Raw genomic sequence first — 10,949 nt, 5'->3', positions numbered from 1 at the left:
GGAAAATGTACCTCGCAAAAGTGATAAATAAGAAAGTTCAAGAAGACAAAGCTAGATAAGAAGCTAAAGCCTCAGTATTAATTTCAGTAGCAGGAGATAACAGAAATTCTTCGCCAATATTCTCGCAAGCCTCTCCTTCATTTCCGTTCTGATCTTCGCCTTGACTAGCATCTTGATTATCGCCAGCAATTACCTCTTCAGGAGAAATTTCTTTCTCATTATGATTAACACCAGCAGATGCTTCTCTAGAAGGAAACTCTTTTTCATCTTCCAAGAAATTATCCTCTGCACCGCTTTCATAATCATAATCACTATCAGCAGGACGAGGAACTTCATCATCATCTACTTCTAAAGGATCAATTGATGTAGGAGGAAGATATTTGGACAATAAAATGTCATTTACAAGGACTTCATCCCGGAGATGAACTTGGAGAAGAAGTTCTCTCTGATGATTCCTATCTTGAATATCCTTAAAATAAGCAAGACAATCAAGTCTTCTTTTTGCTCGGTCGCGAGAACCAGTAAGAGTAGAGACGAGCAGTGCATTTTCTTTGCGAATTTTGGCATATTTAGCCTCCAAAACAGAAATGGAAGAATGAAGATTCTTCTTAGACTCTGCGAAAGATGGAATACAAAATTTCATTAAGATAAAGAATTCAGAGAGATATGACAAAGAAAAGATAATTAAGGCAGTCAAACTATTATGACTACCTTCCTTTTGCGAAATAAGGTGTTGAATCAAGGACATACAACTATTCTCCCAACGGTCCATTGCGTCATCAAATTTATCTCCAACTAAACCTTTAAGTCGAGACTGAAGATTTTTCTCTTTAGAAATAAGAAAGGCATTTTTCTTCGCAAGAGAAGAATAAGACTCTTCTAATTTGGAATATTGTTCTTTAAGTTGATTCACCTTTACACTTAAATATATTCTACCTTGAATGAGTGTATCTCTTTCAGCGATAGATGACTCTGTTACTTCTTTAAGTTCATTTCTCAATGAGCGAAGAGATTGTTCTTGGTCATCACATACTTTTTGAAGAATACTAAGTTGTTGCGAAGATATCGCCATCTTTTTTAAATAAGTTCTCTTCTCTTGGGATAAGGTTTTATTCTCATCTGATAAAGTTTTCATCCCTAAATTAGCTTTAGTTAAAGAATAAGAAAGACGAGATACTTCATTACTTAATAAATATTGTCTTTGAATTAATTAGGTATTTTCATTGGTGAGATTATTTATATGATCAAGAGAATATGAATAGAGGTTATCTAATTGGTTATATTGATCCATCAAGATTTCTTTATCAACGCGGGCTTCTTCAACAGCAGATTCAAATTGATATCTCTCCATTATTCGTTTCTGGTTTAAAGCTTAACATGCGAAAGAAGGATTTCAAGGATAATTAAATATGGGAAGGATAAAACTATTAAAAAGGCAAATTAAAGACACAAATAAGAAAATCATACCTCTCAATTCATCATTCTTCTTGCGAAGATTGTCACGATCCAGTAAAATATTCTGAAGCTTCTGATTTTCGAGACGAAGAGCATTACATTATTTTCCAAAGCTGTCTGCGAAGCAGCCCTGTCAGAACCCAAATGCTTGCTAAGAATTTCGCAAATATTAGACTTGATATGATCAATAGAAGACTTCTTGACATCATCCAGAACTTCAGATAAAACTTTGAAGGCAATATCTATCCCTTCCACGGCTTCTTTCGAAAGAGGAAGAGACTTAGGTAGAGAATTGGTAGAGATAGAAGGTTGAGAAACATTCTCAATGGGAAGAGAAAGGGTTTCATTCACACCAGGATCAACAAGGAGAGTTTCAATCATTGAGAGGTCAGCTGAAGAAATGAAGTCTAAGGCAGCTTTTTCGCGAATTGGAGATAAAGGTTTATCTTGTGAAGATGTCGCAGAAGATTTAGAAGAGATGAGTAAGTGGAAGGGAACAGAAGTTGGAACAATTTTAAGGTGGCGAGATTTCTTGAGAGGTTTATTAACATCTTTATCACCCTGCGAATTACAATCCAGATAAGAAACATAGGCAAAATATTGTTATTAGAAAAGGATAGTGTTTCTTAATACCTTCTCATTCGCAGACTTTCTTTTATGCGCAACAACCTTATGCTGCGATTTGAGAATGTTGGGGTTCTGAACTGTAAATCTAGTGGTGGAGGTGCTTTTATTGAAATAGCAAAAATATGGGAATCACATAAACAACATCAAATAAAGCAATAAACAAGATCGATTTCAGCAAAACTCATAAAGAAGAAAAAAGAAAACTAACCTTGATGAATCCATGGAAGACAATAGCATGGAGATTGTTTCGAAGAAAATTAAGAACTATGAAGATTTGCAGAAGAAATAGTATGAAGATGAAGAAGAACTTAAAAAGATTGAAGAAGAAAGAAGAAAAGTTGCAATAATGGAATTTGCAGAAGAACGATGAAGTTGCAGAGAAAATAAAAAAAAAAAAAAGAGAGTGAGAAGGAATATATATAGAGGGAATTTCTCCTCGAGAAAATAAACACGATTAATACGGAAAGATATAAGCGGTTAAAAAGCAACGGTTACAAAAGACGTGTCGAGAAATAAATGGAAGAAAGAATACGTGTGATAGATGCAGAATATGAAGAGGAGAACATCTACGACATTTCTCACATCATTCTCTACTTCGCAGAAAAGATATGAGAAGAGGCAAGATGTAGGATCAGAATCTCGCAATGACAATGTTTCAGCGAAATTATCAATGACACGGCACAACAGCGTCGCAGAATAATTTCAGAAATGATAAAATAAATGACGTCATCTAAGATCACAATAAATATATGATAGTCCTGCGAAAATTAGAGAGTTTCCGAAATTAACATTTGTAAGGTTGCGAGAATGTCGCAGACCATACCCGAAAATAAAGGACAGATTAGCTGTCATCCACTATGTGTTTCCTTATAAATAGTCATTCGAGTTGTAAAGAAAGGGAGATCCTTTTTTAGTAAGAAATAAGTGAATAGGAGAGAGAAAGTCTAGAGCAGAGATCATTCTTGATTTCTTTATCTTTTCTTGTAAAAACATTCAAAGATTGATCAATAAAATTAAGAGTGTAAACCTAAAAATGAGTTGATTAACAATAAAATCATATGAGGGGTGTAGTGTAGGATTTCCTGCAACTACAAGGAAATGGGATTTCCTGGAATGCTGGTGCATTGGGTATGGACAGGATGCCCTCCCTATTGGGTCGGTCATTATAAGGGTCATTACGCAAAACCAACAGTGATCCTTGAGGCCGCTGCTTCTTATGATTGTTGGATACGACACACTTTTTTTGGTCACCCAGGATCTCAAAACGATATAAATGTTTTACACAAATCGCCTTTGTTTGAAGATTTAAAGTATGGAATTTCTCCTCAGCTAAATTTCAGTATCAACGGGAATCACTACACTCATGGTTATTATCTCGCAGATGGAACGTATCCAAAATGGTCAACTTTAGTTCAATGTTACCGTCGGCCACCTGCCGGTGAAATGGGTTATTCATACTCGTATTTCAATAGTAAACAGATGAATCTGAGAAAGGATGTGGAGCGGGCTTTTGGAATTCTGAAGTGGAAGTTCGCAATCGTTTGTGGGCCTTATCGTAGTTTAAGTGCTCGTGAAATGCATAAGACTATGCTGACTTGCATCATTATGCATAACATGGTTATCCAGGAGACTTGTCGTAATAAGAATTGGGCTAACCATCAAGATGACGACTTAAGGCCTGAGATTATACCAGCTAGAGTATTACCTGCAAGGAACTATGCGCAAATGACCAGTCATATCGAGAACAGAACTCTGTATAACAGGTTGAGGGAAGATCTCAGAGCGAATCTGTGGGCTGAGTTTGGAAGAGATGGGGGACGAATTGAGTAGTGTTTGTTTCATTTGTTTTTGTTTTTTTATTATTGTTTCATTTGTTATTTATTTTAATTTTTTAAATTGTTTAAGTTTCAGTTGTTGTTCCATAATTTTGTTTTGAAGTTGGTTTTTAAGTTCAAATTTTTTAACGGTCATTAAAAGTAGCGGTCTAGACTTAATCGCTAGCGGTCTAGACTCAACTGCTAGCATTCCTTATAAATCCTTCACTTCATTCCTTTCAAACTCACACATCACTTCTCTACAAAAACTTCTTTACTTTCTGGTTAAATTATGGATGATCCTAGATTCACTGAAGATGAAGATTTATCTCTTTGTAGAAACTACGTAATAAACTACCGGAAGAGAGGTGAAGAACGACGGAAGAACAGTTTACCTAGTATGAGTTATTCGGGTAAAATTCCCGATGCGTTCTGCACAGAGACAGGTAATCCTCATAATCGGGATCGTGCTGCTTTGTTTTGCAGATTCATGGATATCAAAAAAGAGCTTGTGGATTTTATAGTTACGAAAAGGATTGTCACTTGATACCGTCTTAGAGGTGAGACCAATGCTGAATTGGGACCACGAACTCGAGATGAGTGGCGAAGATGGAAACGAAAATATTTCGAATACGAAGCGCATTACCAAATTCTTAAGGAGTTTTTAATAACTCGTATGGGATGTTAGGCTTAATAATGTTTTCATGGATGTTGTCAAGTTTAAGTTTTAATGTAATGCAAAAAAAAATTAGTTTAAATTTTAATGTAATGAAAAAATTAGAACAATTTGTAACGGAAAAACCATAACAATTTCATTCACCATAACCAAACTACTACTACATATTCATTAAAATTAAAGTTGGTACATTAATTAATTAAGTGGCACTACTTCATCGTCGTCTTCATCATCTTCATCTTCATCTTGAACCCAAATTGTGTTTTCCATGTTTCTTTTGTTTCTTTTTTCTTCCAATTCCTATGTTAACCCGTCCATCTCCATCTCCCATGCCATAAATTGTCTGGGATTCATTTTTTCGGTATTTGCATTTAGAATCTTATTCTTGTCATAGTCTGAAACAAATTTTTCTTGAGTTAGTCGATGTTTTTTCATCTCCTTAGTCAATAACTTGCGATCTACAACTCTTTGTTTTTCGACGACCTTTTGATGTTGTATCAAAGTTTCCATAGTACTACTACCTCCGTCACTTGCTTCTCCTTCTTGGGCAGCTTTTGTCACTGCTCTTGCATGATTTCTTCCTAATAATTTTCTCTTAATTGCAGTATTGACATTCAAGTTGGAATTGTTGTTTATGGTGGTTTTCGGTGAAGAAAATGGATTATCTAAAGGGGGATGAGATGATTGATATGGTTGTGAAGCTGGCGTTGAAGGTGAAGAAGTGTATGGTGAACTTGCAGGTACATTCTGCATGTTTGCTAACACTTATGGATTATATTTAGGAAACACTTTCAAAATATGATAACAACTTTCATAAGCAAAATTTATCCCATGTTTATGGTGCCAAACAGTTCGGCACTTTCGTTCGACATCGACAAGACCGCTCTCTCGACCACGAGCAGCTTGCATTAGAGCAGTGACATACAAGGAAACCTGGGCGTTGATTGTAACAAAGCGACCGGACAATCCATTTTTGCATCACGCTCGTTGATGTTCATAGTTTCTTCACGAAATTTAGCAAATATGTTATCCCACAACTTGGTGGACTGTTGACTGGCACCATCGATACTATCTTGTGTAAAGAACACATTTTTTTGTGCAAATACTTTCATCTTTGGATATGGTAAATTTTGTACCCATAATATTATTCTTTTGTTGTTTAGATTGTGTATTAGATTGATACATATTAAAGAAATTATACAATACAAGTGAATGAAATAGTTAGATGATGAAATTTGTTTTAGATTAACAAATGTGAAGAGTAGAGAAGAGAAGGTGTGAGTTATAATGGTAGAGGAATGTGGTATTTATAGGGGGAAAATTATGGTCGTTGGATCACATTCTACTCAACAGTGCAAACTAAACCGGCCGGTCTTATAAAACCCGGTAGCGGTGTAGCAAACACCTAACGGTGCAAACTGGACCGAGCGGTCGAGAGGTAGAAACTTGACCTGGCCTGGCTAAGTGGCAAATTTTTCACTTAGCCAGGCCAGTTTGCCTCCTCCATAGTGGATGCTTAAATGGAAAACAATCATGTTTTCCACACCGCATAGGAAGGGGCCTTAACTAGCTTCTTTTATGCACCTAGTCTGGCTTCACCATTCCAGTTGGTACATAAAGGGTGTTGCACCCAGCGGAAGTACATTAACCTCTATCTACTCGCCAAATGCTCTAATATTTCGGAAATAATTTGTCGATCGTGGAAAAAATGGGAAAAATCTCGTGTCACTAATAGGGATGGGCCCTACCACCACCAGTGGGATCCATTCTCTATTATTTTATTTATTTTTGCTAGGAAAAATAAATTTATTAAAACAGAAATGAATTTCATTTGTTCATAGAGGAAATTTGGCTTAATTCCAAACCATTCCCCATTGATCTTGGAAATTCTATAGTGTTTGGCAGCAACGTCCGCGAAGTGTGTAAAACTTCTATTTAAAAATTCAAATCTAATAGAACTAAAAGATTCCATAAGTGACTTATAGTCATCTAAAATAGAGTTGTTAAACCAACTTAATTGGTTATTATTAAAATTCAAGCAATCTATAACTACTTTCGCATCACTTATCAGGAAGACATCAATCTTTCCTTCCGCCTTTGCCCATGGTACATCTTCTAAAACAACAAGGCTTTCAGCTTCTTCGGCGTTTCTCGTTAGACCTGAGATGGTTTTATACCCGAGGAAGTTCCCTCCAACATCATTCATTATCAACCCAATACTAGAAAGATTAGTATTTTTATCAAAGGAGGCATCACAATATACTATAGTGTAGTCATCAGACAGATTGCGAGCGACATCATTATAGTCCCTTCCAACATGATGTACCGGTATAGAATCAATCAGAGTTACAGCACTATTGAGGTATTGTGTAGTATCATTCACTAATTTTAGAGTTGTTCTAGGAGTAGAGTGATGATTAAGAGAAATATTCTGAAAGATGAAGGAACACCTATCTCTCCAAATACACCAAACAATAGTAAAGACGTCCACAACTTTATCTTTCAGAGAAGAATCAAACAGCCACTTGGAAACCCAATCAGTCTTGGAGACATTCAAATTAGCATCATAAGCAATCAGGTCTTTGCATGGAGTAAGAAACCACACTTCCCTGACAAAAATCTTATCTATTAAAAAGATAAACGAGTGGCAATTAATATCAATGGCAGCCGTTGTAACATCATCTATACACTCCATTTTCTGGTTCGTACTAAGACACTGTATACATAAACTTAAATGAAAATAATGTAACGGAGAGGAAGGTGGAACCAAAGTTCCGTTCTCATTCATCACTTAAACTTTACATATGATGGAGTATATATAGGTGAAGTATACTCGGAGGGACTGAAATTAAACCGACAATGTAAGGGATAAGCATTCCCGCACACAAGACACGTCATGGTATATGTGTCTTCATACAGTGGGCACGTGGGTCCTACGTAAATGTGGTCATCCATAAAATACCGACTTAATACAACAAAGGTTATAAAGTATTGATTACTAACCCCGGTATTAGAGCAAGTCCTATTCCAAATATGGAAAAATCATGAAATGTCAAGTCTAATGGCTTCCAAGTTGGGGTCTTCCACAAAAAATCCAAGCAAGGTTCCACCGTTTCGTGGAAGGGTTCGTGGAATCCATGGAAACGCCAATAAGAATAGCGTTCTTTTTATGTCCGTAGATTTAGATGAGTTGTTGAAATCTAACGGCTGAGAAAAAAACGCTATTTTTAATAGCGTTTTTTTTAGCGCTATTAAGAATAGCGTTTTCACTATTCCACCGCTACACTTGCACTTCCATCCACGGTTCCAAATGCTGACGTGGTGTGGAAGATGGAAGATGGAACTCTTCCACCATAAGACTTGCTCTTAAAGAAATAACCGGTAACCAAAGGAGGAATGTACACCCCCGGATAACAAGTGGTGCACCTCTATTAAAGTTAAAATTATAATTAACCTGAGTTTAAGTGTCGGAAAAAAAAAAGAAAAAAAAGAAGAAGAAAATGAGATTAGATCTTCAGGAGTCTAAATAACTCTAGAACCAACACTAGTCACACATCAGACCCACGACCACGAGAGTCTCACTTAAAACCTAGCGTAGTTCATTTACATTTGGGACCACCAATTCCTCCGAAGAGAAGAATGTTCTGATCTGGATAATATTTTGCCTCATAATGCTCTGAACAATCCACGGTATCTTCAGTTCTTTCTGGTTTTAAAAATTTACCTTCCATGTCAATGTACTGAAGATTATCAACATAACCAGCATCAGCAGCGTTATCACTTATTGGTCGACCACTACACATTGGTGGGCTATTTCCATCTTGACAAGATTTCAATGTTGGTGCAAAAATATTTACCCCAACACTCTTCGAGATGTGTGTGGATGGATTGAATCTCCTTCGTAGATCCACTTCTTCCAAAAATTGTTGACGAAAACTGTGTTTGATGCTGAAAAGGTGGGATACCTGTAAAGACACTCTGATGCTAAAGTCAGAGGGAGTTCTCAAGCAGGTGAGTTGTGGAGAAAAAGAATAAAAATTGTGTACCTTTTGGGTTGTATTTTAGCCTCTATTTATAGGCAAAAAACTTTGATTTGATAATGACCTATATTCACATTTATCTAGAATATCCCTTTGGGTTTACATTTATCCTCAAATATTTGCATATTTCTATGAGAATTCATATTTATCTTGTAAGATCTTTATATATCTTGAGAGATCCATATTATCATCTCAAGATTTTATGTATATCCCCACAACATTTGTATTTATCTTGAGAGATAAAATTTATCTCTGCAAGATTTGAAATATGACTTCTATAATAACCCATTTGGGCTTCCACAATAAGTCTTATGGGTTTCCATAATAAACTGTATTGGGCTTCCAAGAACCATGTGGATTTCCTCAATAAACCCACCGGTTTCCACAACAAACCGTATTGGGCTTCCATAATAAGCCATGTAGGTTTCCTCAATAAACTCACGGGTTTTCATAATAAACCGTATTTTACTGATATCAAATAGCTTGTGCGGTACGCATGTACACTATTTTAATAGGGTACAAACATCGCCCCCTCTTAATTATCAACTTGTTGATAGATTAAGTAAAATATAATCCGGACTATCCGTCGCAGCGTGCCTATGATGACCCTTGTTACTTTTACGATCATTTTGTCGCGAATTTAGGGCAACTAACTTTACGAAGTGCGTCCGGATTTATATCAACATTTATAAGTATAAGAATTATACTTAAAATTTTCATGCACCGGCATACTACAGGTACCTAGCACACTGAAGACACGTTTCAAAGTACCAATAATAAATTTCTTATATAAATTTATGCACGAACCGGCATACGAGTCTTGAAGTGTCCATGCGCTCTTCCATCGGTCCCTCGGTAGGATCTTATTAACTCCACCACTTGTGTCATGAGCCCACGTGTTAATCACAAAAAGAACACGTCCCCTCCTTGATCACAATCCTTATCACTTCTTTTATTAGCGACCATCAGTATATGAAGCATGACAGGTCCGTGCATATCACCATGAGACCCAAAGCTAACACGTCCTTTAAGTCTTCTTAGAGCGTCCACAATGGACGACTAAACCCAAATATAGTGTCCAGTTGATAGGCATAGTGGGACGGACCATCAATCAAAATTTAATCAAAGACTAAAATCCAGACCAAATTTAGTCTGCGACCAAGACCAAACCCAAATATAGTCGGACGTTTATATAGTCCACGTCCCATAACCAGGCGGACGTATAATCCACGTCCCACCCCAGGCAGACGTATAGTCCACGCCCCACACCAGGCGAATGTATAATGCACCCTCGTCTTTTTTTTTTTAATCTTTTGTGTGGGGCGGGCTTAATACCTCCGCCCCACTCTTTACAAACTTGAAATGCATGGGGCGGGCATAATACCTTCGCCCCACTTTTTTTCTTTTTTTTTTCTACACCGGGCGAACGTATACTCTCCGCTCCACACCAGGCGTTGGTATAATGTCCGTCTGACCAAATTTAGTTTTTCCACCATAGGGTCACACACCAGATTAAATCCAAAATTTGGTCTTTTTTTTCCTCTTTGGTCTTTGGTTATACTCGCACCAGTGCAGTTGCTCTTAGCTCTTCCATTGTTCTCACAGTGGAATCTTATTAATTCTTTGGCTTAGTCATAAGTCCACGTGCTAACTTCTTCCTTTACATTTCAGAAAAAACATGTCCCCTTATGACCCAATTAGTGCCACCTCTTCACACAAGTGACCAGCCACTGTTGACAACGTTTTCCAATCCTTACGTACTCCAGATATGGTACGTTTCATACTGTGGCCAATCAGCGTCAGTATCCACGGACGATAGCAATCCGATTACTTAATGAACCGTGAATTTGACTCCTCTTGAAACTCCATGTTCTGTTTCTCATCAAACTCTTAACCAAAATTACTAGCCCGACACTGTTCCTTTATAAATATAGATGAACGATTGCCGCAAAATCTCATCTGAAGCTGTTTTCTTCTGCTCGCGCTAGCTTCCTCTGGTAAGTAAATCCTTTCCCTTTTCCTTTGTTACGATTCCTTTCTAACAAGAAAAATCATCTGAATGTTCCTGGATTTTATGTCTTTCATGCAGCAACATTATCTTCTCAAGGATTTGTGTTGATTAAGGTTTGAATCACCACTCTTTCTCTCGTGATCACTTTGTTTCGCACTGTATGAGGCTAACCCTTTATTTAGTTGCTTATTCCTTCTTCTAATTTCCCGGCTTCAGTATACATATACATATCTCTTTATTAGATATCTATGCATTTTTACTTCACCCGTTATAAAAGAATTTATCATTTTGATGTTGTTCACAGTATGTCTCTTCCCGATGAACCC

The 10,949-nt window shown here is 36.9% G+C and overlaps 1 protein-coding gene across 1 annotated transcript; it reads left to right on the top strand.

Annotated features, from left to right (window-relative positions):
• Positions 1–3,180: 3,180 nt before the first annotated feature.
• Positions 3,181–3,912, top strand: LOC113352322. Its single transcript, XM_026596155.1, has one exon. The coding sequence runs from the start codon at positions 3,181–3,183 to the stop codon at positions 3,910–3,912; it is 732 nt and encodes a 243-aa protein (XP_026451940.1).
• Positions 3,913–10,949: the final 7,037 nt, after the last annotated feature.

This window comes from Papaver somniferum, chromosome 2 (genome assembly GCF_003573695.1).
Source record: "Papaver somniferum cultivar HN1 chromosome 2, ASM357369v1, whole genome shotgun sequence".
NCBI classification, from domain to species: Eukaryota; Viridiplantae; Streptophyta; class Magnoliopsida; order Ranunculales; family Papaveraceae; genus Papaver; species Papaver somniferum.
The sequence above is the reverse complement of the archived record's forward strand: the minus strand, read 5'-3'. Positions and strand labels throughout refer to the sequence as shown.